The sequence below is a fragment of the Myotis daubentonii genome, chromosome 6 (assembly GCF_963259705.1).
Source record: "Myotis daubentonii chromosome 6, mMyoDau2.1, whole genome shotgun sequence".
In the NCBI taxonomy this organism is placed as follows: Eukaryota; Metazoa; Chordata; class Mammalia; order Chiroptera; family Vespertilionidae; genus Myotis; species Myotis daubentonii.
Genome location: NC_081845.1, coordinates 44652101 through 44673298, shown reverse-complemented (window position 1 = coordinate 44673298; position 21198 = coordinate 44652101). Strand labels below are relative to the sequence as shown.

The window sequence follows — 21198 nt, the reverse complement described above, 5'->3', positions numbered from 1 at the left end:
GCCATGACACAAGCTGAAATAGAGCTAAATCCCGACCTGCCACCACGGTGCATCTGAATTTGTTTCCTTGCCTCCAAGGGCCACAGTGATTTCTTCCTGCTCCTCCCTCTGAGCTCCTACACTAACTGCCTCTCCCACTCATGTGGCCCTTCTAGTTCTGTCTCACAGGGTGATGGACGGTATATCTGGACACCCTCCTAAATTCCATCCCTTATAACAATCTCTACTTGCTAGTTGCACTATATCTTAACCAAGGACAAATACTTACTTGCAAGTGATTAACAAAATAATTCTCATTGCATAAACTCATTCATCTCAAATCCAAATGATTGAAAACTCAAAAAAAAAAAACCCTGGCAAATCTTTCTACATAAATGAGAGATACCTGCTAAGTACGCAAATTTATGTGAGTTTATTTTTTTTTAATTCCCAGTATATAATTAGCAATGATCATTCTGAAATTCTGTGAGATCCTATATCAAATAAACTAATTATGTTATTGTTTTCTTGTTGGAAACAATGCTCTTAATTTTTATAACATCATAATTCAGGCATAACATATGTTATATGTAGGAAAACTAAAATACTACATTAATTTCATCCTCAACCATATATTTGGAACTATTATAACTATATTGAAGGAGTGAGAATGAATAATACTTTAAACCCCAGAGAAATAACCTTTACAAATTGATAATAAATGCAATATCTCTTCAATAGAAAGATAAGAAAAGGTTATATAGTATATACGCATGTATAGTATATATATGCACACACATATATAACATGTACTGTATATGTATGCAGGTACATATAGTGAAAGGCAAAAAACTCAAATGTCAATAGCAGATATCTAGAAAATAGATTAAAGATGTTCTGTAGCTTTTCTTTATACCTCTCTGCATTATCTTAATTTGTTCTATAATGAACATGTATTACTTTTATAATCAGAAAAATATTTTCTTAAAAAAGAAAACTTTGAGGCAAATTTCAGGTATTCTCACTTCATATTGAAATGGGGCCGCATTTCTTATTCTGAGGAACTTTACTTATATGTTTGGGAATTCATTTCATATTTAGCTACTAAAGTTTTAGGCATATTTGTGAGTTATGGCTTTTGTTTGAAGCCTAAGTTTCAAATTCTATTGTTGTTATAGCTTTCTTGTTTCTTATTTTCTTAAGGAGGGTGGAGGAATGGAAACTGTTGTTTAAAGGTTAGATCTGAACAAATTAAGTGCAAAATGTGCTGCCTCTTTCATCAAGGACATAAATTAAAAACTGTCTGTCTCTTGTTCCACAGTCAGAACCTGGGGGAAGGGGAAAAGCAAATAAAAAGAAAGAAAAAGTCATACTAATATCAACCAAAGTTTTTCTTTCTTTAAAATGTTTTCAACAAATAGGAAATAAAAAGCACACACTACTCTGGCCCCTTCTTTTCCATCTCCTTCTATTCTTTCCCACCTCCCACCCCTGGTGTCCACCTCTCTCTCCTTCCTTGTCGTTTACTAAGCTGATGTTTTTCAAATGCGTGTTCCCTTTAAAACTCTTCCAATGCCTAAGCTAGATAAGCTATGGGGGAACCCACCACCTACCACCTTGTATGAGGCTGAGGTGTTATTCTCACAGGAACAGCTTTCTTTCCCAGTTCTTAAAACCCTTGCAAAACTGATTCCTAAACCCTGAAAATGTCCTCTGGCAGGGAGGGTGAAAGAACCCACAGTTCCAATTGTTAACTCCACATAAACTCTAGAAACAGAAAAGGTACCCACAGGGTCCCCAAATTCCCCCCAGGGTTTTGCATGTGGAGGTTCTGCAAGACCAAAACTCAAGGCACTGTGGGAAGCTCAGCTCTTTTCTGCACAATACAACGGTACTGGCATTTCTGCGGACGATAGAGAAGTAGACCCCCAGACTTTGAACTGCCTGGGAGAAGATGCAGCAAAAATGATGGCATGATGCTATGTTTTCAAATGTACAAATCTTCATTTGTTTAACTTAAATATTTTATAATATGTCCCATATCATTAATTCTTGATTAAACCTCTTTTAGGTAGTTAATCATTAATGGTTTCTTTACAGTTGCTATGCAAACACTTCATTCATACCTATGACATATCAAATCTCACAGATATTCTTTAATTGGATTCATTTATTTCTAATCTCCTTAAGCCCTTACTATTATAATGCTTGTCTAAAGATACATTAAACTCTATTATTTAAACAGCTAAAATATATTTGAGTTGTATTTTATGAACAAAAATTCACCATTCAACAAATGTTCTACCATTATTATTATGTACTTTAGTATTCAGAAACTATTTAAAATTGCCTGGTAGATATGCTGTGCTTAACCAAAATAATTTCTGAATCATTGCTAGAGAGTTTGGATTGCCCACTAAAATGCCAAAATTTTCATTGTCTGTATTTGAAGTCAGAAAGCTTGTATAATTCTATAGAAAATGCATAGTTACCAATAGAACCCATTACCACAGACAGAATAGGCAGCTGCCTACTTTTATGATTTGTAGAACTTAAGAAGGTTTCTTGGAACACTCATGAAGATGTCTCAATAATGGTCTACTGGCTGATGCTTAAAATTTGCTATTAGATATTTATATCTTTGACTTTAGACAGATGCCTCAGAAAGGAATCCTATATAATAAAAGTCTAGGTGGCATCACACGACGTTGTCACAAGATGGTCACCACAAGAAGGCCGACAGGGGAGGGCAGTTATGTGCGATCAGGCCTGCAGGGGAGGGCAGTTGGGGGCAAGATCAGGCCATCAGGGGAGGGCAGTTGGGGGTGACCAGGCCAGCAGGGGAGGGCAGTTGGGGGTGACGAGGCCTGCAGGGCAGGGAAGTTAGGTGTCAATCAGGCCAGCAGGGGAGCTGTTAGGGGGTGATCAGGCTGGCAGGCAGAAACAGTTAGGGGCAATCAGGCAGGCAGGCAGGCAGGCGAGCGGTTAGGAGCCAGCAGTCCTGATTGTCAGAGGTGTGTCTGGCAGTCAGACATCCCCCAACGGGTCCCCGATTGGAGAGGGTACAGGCCAGGCTGAGGGACACCCCCCTCCCCTGCATGAATTTTGTGCACTGGGCCTCTAGTAATATAATAAACTTCATCTGTTACCTTTCATTGATTCATTTTAACAGCTTTTTCCTAGAGCAGTGATTCTCAAACTTCAGCCTGCATCAGAAGCACCTAAAAAGTTTACTAAAACACAGCTTACTGGGCTCCACCCCTTAGAGTTTCTCACTTGTAGGTCTAGGGCAGGGGTGGGGAAACTTTTTGACTCGAGGGCCACAATGGGTTCTTAAACTGGACCGGAGGGCCAGAACAAAAGCATGGATGGAGTGTTTGTGTGAACTAATATAAATTCAAAGTAAACATCATTACATAAAAGGGTACGGTCTTTTTTTTCTTTAGTTTTATTCATTTCAAACAGGCTGGATCCGGCCCGCGGGCCATAGTTTGCCCATGGCTGGTCTAGGGTGAAATCCGCAATTTCCATTTTTAACAACCCATCCACCCTGGCTGATGCTGATGCTGCCAATCAGGAGCCCATTCTTTGAGAACTAGAGCAGTTGTTATCTGATATGAAAAAAGCTAAAAGAATCTGGTAAAAGGACACCACAGAAGAGATGGGAAACCACTGAAAAGGGAGGAAACTCTCCAAAGACAAAAGTCACACTTTTTCTACCACCTGACCTCACTGCATATCTTTCATTAAACTACTCCCATTCCTACCAAACTGCTTGCTTCCTCTCAGCCTCCTTTTGGGCACCTTCTGTTCTATAAAGCCTATAACACTGGAGAGCCACAGGGCTTGGTCTTCAGGCTGCTTCTCTATTAACACCCATGCTCTAATGATTTCATCCATTCTACTGACTTTAAATTCCATAAGTTGAGGACCCCCAGTCTCCAGCCCAAACCTTCCTTCTCCACAGACACCCAAATCCAGCCATCTACCTGAAACATCCACTCTGATAAAAGACAGGCATCTCAAACTAAACATTCCTAATTTCTGCCCCTACCTACAAATCTGTTCCTTTCCACCAATCATCTAAGTTGCTCAGGCTAGAAACCTAGGTGCTATTCTTAACTCCTCTTTTTTCACAATTCATATCTAATCCATCTGCACACTGCAACTGTCTATCTTCAAACTATATCCTCAATCTGACCTTTCATTACCTCCCTCTTTCAAGCCATTATCTTCTCTCACCTAGGCAATTACAATCATTTCCCAACGGGTCTCCCTGCCTCTACCCTCCACCATCCTCCAAGCCTATCCTTCATAGCAGCCAGATAAGCTCTTCATAGCTTAAATTAGCTCATGCCATGCCTTTACTCATAACTCTCCAATGGCTTCCCAAAGCCTTAAGACCCAACATGACGACAAAAATGGAACTGCCATTTGACCCAGTGATTCCATTTCTAGGAATATATCCCAAGAAACTAGAAACACCAATCAGAAAGGATATATGCACCCCTATGTTCATAGCAGCACAATTTATCATAGCTAATATTTAGAAACAGCCTAAGTGCCCATCAGCAGATGACTGGATGAAAAAACTGTGGTACATCTACACAATGGAATACAATGCTGTGGTAAAAAAAAAGAAGAAGAAGAAGAAGAAGAAGAAGAAGAAGAAGAAGAAGAAGAAGAAGAAGAAGAAGAAGAAGAAGAAGAAGAAGAAGAAGAAGAAGAAGGAATTCTTACCATTTGCAACAGCATGGATGGAACTGGAGAGCATTATGCTAAATGAAATAAGCCAGTCAGAGAAAGATAAATATCACATGATTTCACTCATTTATGGAATATAATGAACAACATAAACTGATGAACAAAAACAGATTCAGAGACAGAGAAGCATCGATCAGACCATCAAACCTCAGAAGGAAGGTAGGGGAGGGTGGGGGTAAGGGGGGAAGATCAACCAAAGGACTTGTATGCATGCATATAAGCCAAACCAATGGACACAGACAACGGGGGGGTGAGGGCATGAGTGGGGGGGGGTGCAATGGGGCGATAAGGACACATATGTAATACCTTAATCAATAAAGAAAAAAAATTTTAAAAAGACTCAACATGGTCTGACTCGCCTATTCTACCATCATCACCTTTCATTCTTGCCCTGCCTTTCTCTGCTTCAACTGCAGTGACCTTCTTTGTTCATCAACTTGCCAAGTTGTTTTCTATCTCAGGGCCTTTGCACATGCTTCCCACTGGCAGGAATGTTCTCCCTGCAGGACTCAACATAGCTGCCTTCCTCCCTTCATTCAGGAATCTTTAAGAAGTCCTTCCCTAAACACTCTCATCTCTTTGTCCTGCTTTTTCCCCCTTTCATTCCCTAACATTATGTGATATATTTGTTTATAAGTACTATCTATTTCTTCCCACTAAAATTTATGCTCCATGAGGGAAGGGATCGTGTCTGTCTTGGCCACACCATAGCCCTGGCACGGAGAAGGCACTGGAGAAATACTTGCTGAGCAAATGAAAGAGCCATCACGTTTGCCATAGAGATAAATACACTCTGCAACATTTCTTACCATCCTCTTAATTATAGCAACAGAAATTAAGCTGAGTCTAATGATAGAAATTTGTTTATAATGAAGGTCCCATTGAGTTGACAGAGAAGAGGCACAAACAGAAAAGATATTATATTGTAAAATGCCATGTAGTGGCTCTAAATATTTTCCTCTGGTTTTCAATTAGCCCTCACAATAAAATGGCACCCTGCACTTTGTTATTCCTTTAACTGCTTTGATTGGAGGAATAAAATTGACACCCACTCTGCCCTCCTTCTCCTGGGCGTCAGCCTTCCAGCATTCCTGAGCTGTAACCCTGTGGGGGTCTATTACCCAAAGCCAGCACAACAAATACTTCACTTTGTCAGGGCTGTAGTAAGAGTTCAACAGCTAATGGAAATGCTGTGACTTCCAACACTATTAGTCTCTTAACAGCGTATAAAAATTAAAATGAAAAGCCTTGTGTTGCATTTGGTTAGTTCTGGGGGGAAAAAAAAAAGCTGCTCTTTTCCTGTCATATATTTGGACACCAATAGCAATTAATGGGAGTGTTGGAAGAAGTAAACCTCATGGGTTCTCACCTTCAGCAGCCAGAACACATTACAGTCATCCCAAGTACAAAGAGTGAAATGAATGGCTGAATAGCAACAACAAGCTACAAGCCCCTGAAAATGCTTGCAACCAAGGATGCTATTTTTGTAATGCTTTTCAGTAGGAGGCAAGAAACAGCACATTCTCAGATTGCATTAGCAGAGAATGTTACTATTCTCTGAGAGATGTAAAAAGTGGCAAGGGACTTGGGTTTAAAAGTACAAACACAGAGAGAATCCCACCTTAATGGGTACCATTATGATATCCAGTTCAATATAATGAGGCTGTTTTCACAGTCTGGCCAGCCGCCTATATTAGCACAGCTTTACTGATGTGGATACAACAAATTCTGTTTGAACAAGAAATCCCCAAGAAAAAAAAAAAAAGATCCTTTCACGAGCTCTATCCAGTTAGCAATCAATCAAAGGGAAAAAAATCCTTCTAGTAAAGACAGCAGCTCCCATTTGAATCCTGGTGAAATATTAGATGTTCTGAGTAAAATGTTCTATTTGTGGTGCTTACCAATGGCTGTTTTGTGAAAATGTCATAACTTGATGACTAAACTGGGGAAGGGGAGATAGGGTCAGGTCTGGGGTGAGTATATCACATGCCCACTGACTAGGTTTCGAGTATGCTCAAACTGTGACGCAACCGAGTCATCTTGGGGAGACCCCATATTGGACAAGAGAGTAAACTATCTACAGACCTTTGCAAAATCTCTGCAAAATGTCACATTACTTCCCAAATATTTGGCGGAACTACATAAAATTGCCAATATTGGGCTGTGGACATGGAAGTCCGGGCTCTGGGTTGGTATGTCCACGCATTAGCTGTGCTGTATAGGCTAAGTCTCTTGGACTAGCTGAGCCTCTGGCACAAATTAGCAACCCTTCAAATGTGAGTCCCTCTTACTCCCCAACCTAAGTAAGGCAATGAGCAGAGCACCTTCCCAACCCTCCTTCAGCTTGGAGCTGACAATCATCTTGCAGTATCTCCAGGGCACAGCAGCCATGCCTGGGAAATACCCCTTATTTAAAAAAATAAAATAAAATAGAAACCTTAAAATAATTAGCAACATTTTAAAGATATAATAAATCCATAAAAACTTCTGAATCTAGATTAATTCTTCAACTTAAAAAATTTGCTGAGATTCATAATACTGTTAGAAGTCAACCCCCAAAATATGTAAAATTCCCATTCAACACACACACACAAAAAATCACTCAAGCATAACACTCTCTCTCTGGCTGAAGTAAAGAGATACACAGGACCTGGCCCAGACACTGTTGTCCTTGTGAGCATTAAAGTTAGACTCTTCCTGCAGCCAGGTACTGTGCTGCCAATCATGATCTCCCTAACACACACACACACACACACACACACACACACACACACACACACACAGGCATACACACCCAGGGTTTAGCTCCTCCCACTGACTCCACCCCCTCTCCACCATCTAAATGGAGGGAATTGTGACCACACCTGGAAGCTTATTCCCCAGGGGTGACCCAGGCAGTGCCAAGCCACTTCACACCCTCTTCTTTCTAATTGTGGATGGAAACTTTTACTTCCAGGAAGGGATCTCAGTCCCAAGCAAGCCTACAGGGAAATCAAACAAGGACTCACCTTACACTTGTGCCTATTTCTTTTTCCTGCAGATACTATCTTATTCGTTTTGATGGCCCCAGAATTTGGCACATGGCATGATCCATGACAGGTGCTCAATAAATCATTTATGAATGCTGAAAGACCTACCAGTCCTAGTCAACTGAAGAAGTATCTAACAGTCATTTCCAATGTAGCAGAATCATTGCTGATTTCTCATTCATGGGCAACCCTCTGCCTTTCTAAGGCTCATAGATTCCCACATTTAGTCCAAAGACACAGACATTGATTTTTGTGTTTATTGGCAAGCTAAAAATTATTTTATTTCATTTCACTGAAATAACCACCCCAATAATTTACATTTACTTGATGTTACTTTGTGTTAGGCACAGTGCCAAGAACCTCACACGTTATATTTAATGTTCCCAAAGTCTCTATGCGGTAGATGTTATCATTACCTGCATTTCAGGAATTAAAAAGAAAACAAAATGAGAACAGAGACAGCAAAGGTAAGCAATTTGCCCAGTCACAGAGCCAGTGAGTGGCAGCAATAGGATTTGAACAGGCAATAGACCCAAAGCCTAAGCTTTTAACTAATATGCTATGTTGCTTAATAAAATGTAGTGAGATCTCATTTCATAACACATTTTTCAAATACCTTGTAAAACCGCCCTGTGTTAATCAGGGTTTCAAACATCTCACTAACAAGCCTAGGCTGCATCATATTCTAATAACAGTAGGATTATGATGTCAAACACAGCACTAAGGAGACCTTCTGGTCCTACAAATCTGGAACCAGCTGCATATATGCTTTGCTCCTCCCTCTCCTTCAATCTGGTCCTAATGTATCCCTCACATTTGCTTTCTACAAATAATTTTTAAAATACAACCATTATACATGTGGTACCACTGTATATTCATATCAATAGATTTTTACATTTAATTCAGATGTATGGGGATGCAGCCATGACCAGTCCATGCAGAGGAACCGGGAATACACACAAGGTTCCATTGAACACCATCAAAAATAGCAGCATTTCATATTCTACTCACTTTATATTATAATTACTGACATTGACAAAACACTGATTCCAACAAAATTAACCTTAGAAATTTGACAGATGCTTAGTTTCTTAGAACCTTCTTTTCCCAGTAAAGCACCAGGCCTTTGGTAAAGACTGGCTTACCTCCCTCCCAGCAGAAATCTCAGCTCCCTTTAGAGTACACAATGACAGCTGTGAAACACGGAGTGAGCTTAACCCAACTGTGGAAACCATCACACACAAAAACCACAATGCTTATAGGTGTGTGTGCTGAGAGACTGACAAGGGGGAAGAAAATAAACATTTAAATTTGTGGATATGGAAATTCAAGTATAAGAGGGAATTATTCATTCTCTTCCAAAATATTTCAGTTGGCAACACGTAATTGGCAAGTGCTAATAGTTAAGATATTTTGAGCACTTACTTCCTGGCAGGTATTATGATATATTTCTCATCTCATCTAATTCCCCTCTGCCAAACCTTATAAATTAGGCACAAATGTCCCCATTTCACAGATGGGGCAAAAGAGGGTCAAAGGATTGGAGCTGGGTTCAACATCTCACAGTATTGCACAGCAAAGCATATTCAAACCCGGATCTGTCTGACACCAAAGCCTATGCCTTTTCCTTGCAGGTTTATTTGCATGATACTGTGGGGTTTTCTAAAAACAGAATCTTGATCCTACTGCAATATAACTTCCAGAGTAAAAGTCACAGATGGTAAACAGATGGTCCAGACTCAGCCAGACATTCCTCCTCATCCCCCTCAGCCCTGCCATCACCACGGACCACCTCTCTCCCCTACCACCTCCCTGGACCTCGGAACGCCTGAGGCAGGGGAAAGGCAGTAGTGAGAATTTACTCCTTCAGACCAGGCAGAATGTTGAATTCCTCCATTGATAGGCACTCAGGTATTTCTAGGTTTCATCTAAACTCCACCAATCCTTTCTGCAACCAATATTTTCGGCTTAAGCACAGCCACCAGCACTTCAACCCAAATGAATTCTCTTTCACCACCTGCTTATCTGGAAAGATGTCACAAACCAATGAGAACAGGAAACAGAGAGGAGGAAAGCACTGGAGAAGGAGCAGCCTTTTACTCAATTATCAAGATAGGCATAATCCACCACACACACACACACACACACACACACACACACCTGTACTAAACATAAAAGGGTGTTTATGTTTAGTACATGAATAGACCAAGTCAAAAACACGCTTTTCTGGAGTTCAAGGAAAGCCACATTGGAATTTGTCCATCCAGGCACAATAACATGTATGGACGCTGCCTTCAAACTAAGGTGATGATCCATGATTTTCCATGATGCGACTCAAAGATCAGAAGCCTTTCCCTTCCAACAGCTGGGCTAAGAGAAAGCCAGAGATGAGTGATCAGGCTGGTCATTTAGCACACACCAAGTGGCCTCCACCCAGAACTAAAGGAGAGGTCCTGTGAGTCAGCGCCCTCTGGATCAGAACAACAACAAAGGAAGAAGGGGAAGCCCCAGAGGCCCGGGGAGGGGAAAGCTGCAGAGTAGCAACCTTGCCGAAGGGCCAGAGGATGACACACCTACCCAGAGCATGTGGGATGCAGGGAAGCTCTCTCCCCAGGCCCTGCACAGAGTCCCCAGGGGACAGCCTCACCTGCGTTCTCCATCAAAAGCAGGAAGGGGCCAATTCTGCATCCCCAACCACACATACCGACATACTTCATCTGGGAAGTGACCCGCTGTCACAGGAGGTAATTTGTGCCTAATCTGACCAAAAAAAATAATAATAATAATAATAGCATGGTTTGCCAATCTACTGACATTTGTTTAAAAAGAACATAAAGTATTAAATCTGGTTGCAAAAATAAAATTATTAGCAATAATGTATCTGTGTAATCTAAAGGCAAACAATTCAGTAAAAAACCTAAAATTTTTGCAAGTCACATTTTTTTCTTACAAAATGAAAATATCTGTAGTGATACATAAAGGAAAAAAAAATACTAATTCTTACTTGACTATCATTGAGAAAATAGCTTAGCTAAATATAAACCACTAAATTGTCAATATCTGCATATACTTGTGAAGCAGCAACACAGAGGCAGCTTTTTAATCTTCCATTATAAGATTAAATGAAAGCTTACCCAGAAGTTGGGTGGACTGAACTCTATAGAGCTTAATCACTTAAATTCATCCCTCTCTCCACACATTTTCTCCCCTACATTTACCCCTGACTTCCACTCCCAGACAGAGAATCTCCCAATTCAATAGCAATTAACACCCTAGGCTTTAATCCTAGTTTCACGAATTACTAGGCCCATCTGACTTCGGTTTCCTCACCTAGAAAAATGGGAGACATGATCCCTGCCCTAACCACCCTACAGAACTGTCAAAGGAGCAAATTAGGTAACAAATGTGACAGTACTTTGAAAGAAATATATATATGGCATTTGTAAAAAAGAAAAAGTACAAAGTTTGAGCATAAAAACTAGATCATTTTGATTAAAAAAAATTTTAAGTAAAAGTGTATGGGGATAAGATTATTTGAGTGAGTACTAGTATTATGTACTGTAAGACAGACTAAACCTCCCAGCTCTTTCTTTTAACAAAGTGTTTGGTAGTTATAAAATTACTATTAATTGCTATTAATGGTTTTGGTTGTTATAAATTACTATTAATACAAATGTGTCTTCAATTTGTTTCTATAATGATTCAGCTACATCTGAAAAGGACAACTGCAGCTTTAATGTTCAATATTACCATAATAAAGATCAAACACAATTAAGGATTAAATCTAATTTATGGGTATACATTCGTTCGTGATTATTATGTTTAATGATCAAAAAATTAAATCTATGCAACATGAGCTCCGTAGATTCAAGGCATGAGAGTAAATTATTTTATATTTTGCTGTAACTTGCTAAGTCAAAAGGCGCTTTACTTGATATTCTTTATAATATAAAAGAGTGAGCCCTAACCAGTTTGGCTCAGCGGATAGAGCATTGGCCTGCGGACTCAAGGGTCCCAGGTTCGATTCCCGTCAAGGGCATGTACCTTGGTTGCGGGCACATCCCCAGTAGGGGGCGTGCAGGAGGCAGCTGATAGATGTTTATCTCTCATTGATGTTCCTAACTCTCTATCCCTCTCCCCTCCTCTCTGTAAAAAATCAATAAAATATATTTTTTTAAAAAATAAATAAAATAAAAATAAAAGAGTGGTTTTGCTAACCAGGAAAATAAAATATATTTCTGCAACTATACATATTTTTGGCCAAAATTTTTTAAAGATTTTCTAAAATGTCTTAGTAGTAATAACAATAATATCGCTGGGCATTTAAATTAATTAAAATATTTTTAAATGCCAAATGAACACAGCACTATTATATTGCAAGAACAAACTAATATGAGTATAGCTTAATGTTTGTTGCTTTATGGTAAGAATATGTAAGGTTTATATTCACAGAATTTGTTAATATTTAATACCCTTTTAATTGTGAAAACTACAATGATTTTTTGCAAAGAAGAACAAAAATTATGAGATCTGAAATAATTACAGTGTAGAGGCTTTTGTTCTTTCTTTTGCATGAAAGAAGTATGTCTCCTTTAGCATTTGCCCTAACTTTTCAAATTCAAAGGGTTATTTAGTAGAAAGCAAATGTCATATAGACCACTAATGTAAATTGCCTCTATTCTGTTCTTTGCAACACTGAAATAGAACTTTTAACTCAGAAAATTCCTGCTCTGTGATCAGTGAATCGCTCTAAAACAGTATGAGATTACAATTGTGTTCCATTCTAAACTTAGAAAATAAACAAGCAGAGAATGTTTATTTTTACCAACCAGAAAAATGATTGAAGATATTAAATCTGTCTGATTCCAAAATTAACAAATCACTCTTGAAATCCTCTCTCTCTCTCTTTGACTTTTCAGGCAGAATATCAGAATTGCATTAGCTTATAATTCTCCTTAGGAGAATTCACTAATGTTTACTCTATCCTACCACTACAGAAGACCTCTCACAAAATATCGTCTATCAATCAGCCTAATTAAGGTCATATATCAGTGAGTACTTAATGAATTACTGAATTACAGTGGCAGATTGTTTTTAATGGCATCAATAAATGCTCTCATGTTTATTTTTTCAAACTTCTACATACAAGTGTCCTCATAAACAGTACAGGACTATAGGAAAATATATCCTAAGAAATCCAAAGCACCAATCAGAAAGACTGTATGCACTGCTGTTTATAGCAGCACAATTTACAATAGCTAAGATATGGAAACAGCCCAAGTGCCCATCAGTAAATGAGTGGATAAAAAAGCTGTGGTACATTTATACCATGGAAAGCCATGCAGCAGTTTAAAAAAAAAAGAATCTCTTACCCTTTGAGACAGCATGGAGGGACCTGGAGAATATCATGCTAAGTGAAATAAGTCAGTCAGAGAAAGACAAGTATCACATGATCGCACTCATATGTGGAATCTAAGTAACAAAATAAACTGATGAATGGAGGGAATACAGAGATATGGAAGCATGGAACAGACTGTGGAATCTCAGAGGGAAGTTGGAGGCGGTCAGGCGGGTGGGAGATAATCATCTATGCATAACCCATGGACACAGACAATAGGGTGCTGAAGGCCTGAGGGGTGGGGGGAGCAGGGGCAGGCTGGAGGGAGTCAATGGGGGGGGGGGGACATACGTAATACTTTCAACAATAAAGAATTATAAAAATAAATAAATAAATGAGATGAATTTTTCACAAGGAATTGATGTGTTTAAAATAGAAAAAAAAAATGTGGCTAGCATGGGTCAGTGGTTGAGCATTGATCTATGAACCAGGAGGTCATGGTTCAATTCCTGATCAGGGCATATGCCAGGTCGTGGGCTCAATCCCCAGTGTGGGGTGTGCAGGAGGAAGCATATCAATGATTCTCTCTCATCATTGATTTTTCTATCACTCTCTCCCTCTCCCTTCCTCTCTGAAATCAATAAAAATGTATCTTTAAAATAAAATTAAAAAGAATAAAGTATCATATTTGTGGCTTACTTTGAAATGATTCTATGGAGAAAAAAATCACATACAAATAGACACATATAAGTAGAGAAAAATTTGATATATAAAACAAATATGGTTTATATTATAGATAATGTGCGTATAAATATTCATTATACTATTCTTTCAACTTTTTGTATGTTTGAAAAATATTTTTTAATATTTTAAAAAATTTTTATACCTCATTGGTTTATACTTAAAAGTATATTTTAAAGTGTTATTTTTAAAACATATAAAGTTTAAAAACACAAAGAGAATCAAGGCTTTCCACTTTTCTAGAAATTCCTTGTCATTGTTTATTGGGTATTTCACAGTTTCAATTTCCTTCACACTAAGTAATAATGCTTTCTATTTGAGTTGGAACTAATACTTACTATTAATTAAACAAACCAAAGAAAATATGAATGTAAGAAACTTACTTAGGTTTTACACAGTATGTTTTCCTCTCCATATTATTCTAGACATTCCCCAACATTCACTGTTACTAGACACAGCTCCATTAACCTATCTTCTTGAAAATAATTAGGGAGCAGAGCCTATCATACTTCACACTTATTTCTCAGAGCCTATGAACACCAAAATTTGTAAGATATTTTTTTAATGTGGCACACAAAGCTAATAGGCATGTTTGTCTTATAGAAAATTATGAACTGGCCAGTTTCTTTTTTTGGTTTGGAATTTTTAATGGGTTTCGGGGGGGTGGGTAGTTGGTTTGGTGGGATGGGGGTTATGTTTTAATGAAGGCTATAGAAGCCTCAGGGAACCTCAAGGACCCAGAGAAAATCTATGAAAATTTTAAAAATTCAATCATAATGTCCTACTGCTCTCTTCCCCAGAATTTAAGAACACCAAGATTCTGTATGGTGGGCACACAAAAGCCAGTAAGACATCAGGGCATACACCACCCACCTCTAAAATTCCTATATCTGCTGTTGCAGCTGCTGATTAAAACAAGGTCACTAAATATTTTTATTCATTATTCCTTCTGTTAGATAATGATGATTAATTTTTCTAGGTATATCTAATGTATATATGCTTAGCCTGGGGACACAGACAATAGTGTGGTGAAGGCCTGGGGTGGGACAGGGACTGGTTGGAGGAGGGCAAAGAGGGGGAAAAGTCAGGACATCTGTAATATTGTCAAGAATTTTTAAAAAACACAATAAATTTAGCATCAGGAATTTAAAATATGGGCTTCTTATGAATGTAGCTTCCACCACAATGTCACACTTTCATTTGACAAATGCTTATTTAAAATTCTCTCTACTTTCATGACATGAAAAATCCCTTCAAAATGTATGCTATTAAAATGTCTAAATTTGGAAAACATCTGGTCTGTAAAATTATTGGGGGGGGGCGGGTGGTTCTTTAAGTACATTGTTTGAGGTAGTGTATTTGGAAAGAATTTACTTATCATTCTCAGGCCTGAGAACTAGCCCTGAAAACAAATGTATGCAGTCGTTTGCTGCTACCATAGAGAATCAATAGTCATTTATTTAATTTGCTAAGACAATGGAAATTAGTAACTTCCAGCCAGATGTGTGATATACACATCAAACAAACTACAACCTGTTCATTATGAAAATCCTGTCAACACACACACAGAGCCACTTGATGACATTGTATCTAAGGCAGTTTCCATATTTGCAGCTATAAATATTGTCCTAAGAATTTTTATACAAAGATTTGGAGCTGAGACTCATAAAAGGGTAATCAATTTCAGCTTTTCATCTTGTGTGCCTCTGTGTTTATTTCTATTTTCATTTAGAGGCATAAAACATTCAGAAAAACGTGTGCCTTGCTATTTTTTTCCTTCTGTAAATCATTTATCCTCATTACATCTTTTTAATCTGATGTAAAGTTGGTAGCCTAATCCTGCAGCTCTGGAGAAGTGTGTAAAGTGAAGAATGACAGCCAACAGCAGACAGAAAATACACTTATGCACTGGAAAACAAAACAGAATATTCCAAAATGACTCCAAACATAAATTAAGTTTACCCATTGGGAGGTCTAACTTGCATTCTGATCATTTATATGGGTCTGTGTGACTATATACCCTGCTGTTTGATAAAAAATGATTACTAACCACAGGCACCTACCAAAGAACAGAATGTATGTATAATGCTTGTGATGTCTCAGACATACAAAGCACCTTCTTAAAGAATGTCCATTTCCTCTCCATGGTAAGCAGACATAATTTTTCACTCTTTAATACTTATGCTTCACAGAGTGGCTTATTTTATGAATTATGATTTGCCATTTTCTCTTATGCTTATCTTAATAATATGAAAAGCTGCATTCATAAAATGGATGATTTGTTTCATGATACCCAAATAGTTACTGTTTTATGCTCTGTATTAAAATACACAGCCTTAAGACTATACTTTCAGGGATCATTTCTATAATTCGTTAAAATACACAGCCTTTGTGCTATTACAAAAACCTAACAGTATTTTTGTTAGCACTATTTACTAACATGAAAAAAATACAATTCTTAGTAACCACATTATTCTTAAGTACTGAATTTTCATCTAAACTGAATTCATTTTCCAAGTCTATTAATTAAATTTTCTTATTAAGCAGGCACAAATTAAATAGCCTTATTGCCAAGCATAATATTTCCAACGACTACATTTTTGATCGGCAATTTAAAGAATGTGGAGTGAATCAAGTCCTCATCATCTGTAGTCTGATTCCAAAAAGCACCCCTTAACCAACTTCCTAATGTCAAACTAGCATTTCTACTAAGCACCTGGTGTGTCAACCGGTTAAAAGCAAATAACTCCTCCTGAGGTACCCTAAAATCACAACCTCCACCAAAAAAAAAAAGAGAGAAAGAAAAGGAAGGGCAACTGCGTACACAAAAGGTTTCTTCATAAAAGCTTCAACCTTTTGACTTTCACAAACATTATACGGAACGTGCTTTCTTCACCCGCCGCACACCGGACCATGTGATCCGCCTGCAGGGCCACACGAGATTATTGTTTCTGGAAAGAATAATGCTCAAATACGGCTGCCCTGGCCAGCCCGCCAGCCGCACCCGCAGGTCGCGCTGCGAGGCGGCCTCCTCGCCCGCGATGCTGGCCCGCAACGCGCGAGCGAGCGGGGCCTGGGCACCCGCCAAGACTTGCAGCATTAGCTGGCCCCTTGGCTTTAAGGAGGTTAAGGTCAGACCCTCCCGGTCACTTAAACCCTTTTTGTGGTTCAGGAGGGAAATCACTCTCTCTGAACTCTTAACTTTGATTGGAGATTCTGGTTAAAATTAAGAACTTCAAACCCAGATTTGAAAAAGTGAAACAGATGTCCAGTTCATTATCCATAAATGGCTCCGTACGTCCGACCCTTTCCTCTCTCTCTCTTTTTCTTTCTGCCGCATTAAGTTTTATTTAATGCAGAATTTCCTTAAGAGAGAGAGAGAGAGCGCGCAAATATGGACCGTGGGTGGAAAACTCCTAAATCATATAACGAAAGGAAGCCTCTTCATAAAGATGAACGTGCTCAAGCCGCCGCCTCCCAACGCAGGCGGCACTCGAGTCAAAGCCGGTGTCCCCAGGGAACCCCAGTCTCGAATATCCCGGGGGTGCCCGCCACCTGCACCCTCGTGGAGACCACGGCCGCTTGAAGTGGGAGAAGGAGTCCCCGATTTGCACTCACGTAAGAACATAGTTGACGCTGACGATACAGTGTGGCCTGGACGAGCGGCTGTTGTGCACGATGGTCGCATAGCTCTGCACCCAGACCCAGCCGCCCTGCTTCGCCAGGAACCTGTAGTACTTGGTGGTCACCTGCCCCTTCACCAGCACTGACGGAGAGACAGAAGGCAGTTGTGGTGAACGCGCCCGCCCCAGATCGGCCCCAACGCAGCCCCCCGGCAGTGAGAGCAGGGTGCCCTGTGGGTACGAATCAGAGTGCGCCCGCCCGAGGCGGGGAGGGGAGGGGGGGACAACAGGCACCTTCCCAAATTCATGGGTTGTCCTGTTAATTTGCACGATTAGCAAAGAGGGAAACGCTTAAAGTTGGAGGATTCCACCCCTCCCCCCATTCGATTTTCGAACCACGTCAAATGGTCCGGGCAGCTCACTTCCTGGCTCACACTCGTAGTCCCGGGAGATGAGGCTCAAAGCAAAGCAGGAGCGCAAGCCAAGCGCGTACTACGGGTCAGTGCACACGAGCCACGTGGGCTAGCCTCCGTTTTCCCTCCCACTTTTGTGAGGCTGGGGGCGAGGTGGGGAGGGGGCATTCTATCGATAGGAGAATAAAACGCCTCCCAGGGAGAATTTCGCCAAGAAACTCAGAAATTCCCCCTCGGCCCTGTGAGCGCCCTCAGATGCTAGACAAACAGGATGGGTCAGTGTTAGAGCAGCCGCTCGCAGGACCTCAGCTACCACCCCCACTGGCTACCACAGCTACCACTTGTCCCGGGCTGGGCGCTTAAATCACGCCCTCTCCCCTCCCCCACTCCTCCTCCGGGGCCTCGCCGGGGCGGGGCGGCCGCAGGGTGGCGCCTTACGCAGGTGGTGGGCGCAGCGCAGGTGGAAGGTGTCGCAGCCGTGCACGTGGTGGTACAGGGTCTTCTCAATCAGGTCCTGAGGTTCATACCCCGTCAGCTCCGCCACTCTGCGGAGAGCAATCCCGCGGGATGAGCGTGAGGTGCGGGGATGTGCCCCACCCCAGACAGCCACCTGAGACTTGGGTGCCCACCCTCACCTCGCAGAGCTCCATCAGTCACCTCATCTGCAAAAGGGGCTCCTAAGATGCACGAGGAGCTCTCCCCACTGAACAGGGTGACTCTTTGCCTCCTCCCCCCTCCTCCCCGGCCACGCACCTGGAGTCCAGGAAGATGAGCTTCATGTCCAGGCTGGCGCGGAACATGAACATGTTGCTATGCAGCTTGATCTCCGTGACGGCGCTGGGCGGCAGCGAGTGGCCCACGGCCACCAGGCCCACGTTCTGGTAACATCCATCGAAGGGGGACATGTCCAAGCTGTACTGGCGGATCTTCAGGTAGCCGCTGCAATGAATGACCTGCGGCGGCGGGTGACAGGGCAAGACTCAGCCACGCAGCCAGGAAACCACCCAAAAAGGAGGGGAAGGGATTAAAACCTTGAGACCCAGCTAGACCATAAATGAATGCCCTGTGGGCCACGCCCCCGCGTTCAAGTGTCCAGTTACTAGGGCTCCAAGGTGTTTCAAGGAAATGACTGCACTGCCTCACTGAGCTTACCTGGGGACTTGTAACAATGCAGAGGCCTGGGCCCTGCCAACCCTAACGCACCTGGATCGCGAAGCGGTGCCCGGGAACCTGCATGTTTCATCTCATTAACCAGGAGAACCACAAGCTTGAACTAAAGCTCTGTTTCCTAACCTCTCTGGGGGGTCAGAATCTGACGCCCTGAGTAAACTCTAGGCAGGAACCCACTGGAGCGATGGACCAGGTCTGACGCTTGACACATCCCCAAGGCCCTTTATGGGCCCCTGATTTTAGAGCCCCAGCAGCCTGGGAGTGAGACTGTCTTCAAACGTGGTTCCAGGGGTTCACAAAGGTCACCGACCTTGGTGAGGCGCCCCCTCCCAGAGCCGTTCGCCATTCACCCAGGCGGGAAACGCCCTCCTGGGCGGTCCGGACCACGGGGAAGCCCCTCCCCTGCCGCCCGGTTCCCTGGTCCTGCCCCCTTCCCCTACACCTGGCTACTGGGCAGGGATCCTCCCTCTCGGCCACGCACCTTGTAGCCCCCGCAGGTGAGGCCCGCGTTCCTCTTGGCCAAGACACACTTCATCCTCAGGAAGAAGGAGCGCTCGATCTCGTACTCTGGGAGAGAGGAGCGGAGGGAAGTGCAGGACGTGAGACGGGCAGCGCCGCGCCAGGGGCCCTGCCAGGGCTAACTGGGGCAACGCCACCAGCGGACTGCGACTGGCACTCTCCTGCCTTACCCTGGACAAAGTGAGAGTGGTAGGGCTGGTGGGCCGTGAGAACCGCTGTCATCTCGTCGTGGTCTGCCGGGTGGATGTATTCGTAAATGCTATTCCCGGTCAGCTCTACCTGTAAAGAGGAGGGTATCACCATCCCGGAGTGGTGATGCCACATGGAGGGACTGGAAGATTGGGCCAGGAGGGCCACAGGATTGTGAGGACAGGAGCCAGGACTCTAGCGTCTGCCCTACGTTCTAATTCTCTGCTGTTGCAGCCTAGCTAAGCCTCGGTTTCCTTATCCATGAAAGGAAATAATAATAGTAATAGTAGTAGCTCCCTGGCAATATTCTGGTGAATACATTATAACACCAATATGTAACCCATCTCCCATGTTATTTGGCCTCTGCTAGGGACTCAAAAGGTAGCCATTGTTTGGGCTTGGAGTAGAACAGCGGTTCTCAACCTATGGGTTGCGACCCCTTTGGGGGTCAAATGACCCTTTCACAGGGGTCGCCTAAGACCGTCGGAAAACACATATATAATTACATATTGTTTTGTGATTAACCACTATGCTTTAATTATGTTCAATTTGTAACAATGAAATTGGGGTCACCACAACATGAGGAACTGTATTAAAGGGTCGCGGCATTAGGAAGGTTGAGAACCACTGGAGTAGAAGCTAAAGGATAAGGGAAGGGGAGAAAGGGAGAGGTCCAGCCCTCCTGTCAGCTGAGCTGTTTCCAGTCCCAGAAATGCGCATATGAAACCTTTGGGACAGCCAGCCCTTCACCCCTCACCTCCTGCCCCAGCTCTGGCTGTAAACACTGGAGGCTAGAGTCCTAGGCCACTCACCTACCTGAGAAAGACCCAGGTGGACCGAGGCTGTCTCTGAGATGTACATGATCTTCCCATCTGGGGCCACCACAAAGATAAAACCATCCAGGGTCTGGGAAGACAGAAACAGAGTTGAATGGAGAGCCCTCTGGGACATTGGTACAAATTGGGGCCCAGGGGGACAGAAGTTAGAGATGCCTAACCAGAAGTGCAAAGAGACAAAGTAGAGAGGGGGTGGCAGGAAACAGTGCATAGAAAACCAACCCCAAGAGTCCCTCTTTTGTTTTTTCCCAATTTGAAAGCACCTGGAAAAGGCAGCACACTGGAAGAGATCCAGAGGGAGAGAGGAAGGAGGCTACTATTCTCCAAGATTCAGGATCCACCAAAATAGACAGAGCAAACCTGTCTGTAACACACACACACACATATTGAGGAGCGGGGACACAGTCTGCTATAGGAGGTGAGTTGGGTTCCTGGAGTGATGATCACTGAAAGAACCAGAGGTTTCCTCTGTCAGTCTTGGAGGACTCCATAGTGACAGTGTCTTTTAATAAAAAAGAATACCTGGGGTTTGGGAAATAGCAGGCATTGGGTGATGTGGAAGGGCTGGCAGTCTGAAAAGTTGTAGACAGAAGGCAG

General features: G+C 42.0%; 1 protein-coding gene across 3 annotated transcripts in view; it reads right to left on the bottom strand.

Annotated features, from left to right (window-relative positions):
- SIM1 (SIM bHLH transcription factor 1) overlaps positions 1-21198 on the bottom strand; it is a 69824-nt gene that overhangs the window by 34788 nt on the left and 13838 nt on the right. For all 3 annotated transcript variants that reach the window (XM_059700857.1, XM_059700858.1, XM_059700859.1), the window contains exons 4-9: positions 20582-20671; positions 19747-19855; positions 19539-19624; positions 18641-18840; positions 18326-18432; positions 17470-17617 (exon numbers count right to left, since the gene is read on the bottom strand). In XM_059700857.1, coding sequence (XP_059556840.1) covers positions 17470-17617; positions 18326-18432; positions 18641-18840; positions 19539-19624; positions 19747-19855; positions 20582-20671 — 740 coding nt within the window. The remainder of the gene's footprint in view (positions 1-17469; positions 17618-18325; positions 18433-18640; positions 18841-19538; positions 19625-19746; positions 19856-20581; positions 20672-21198) is intronic.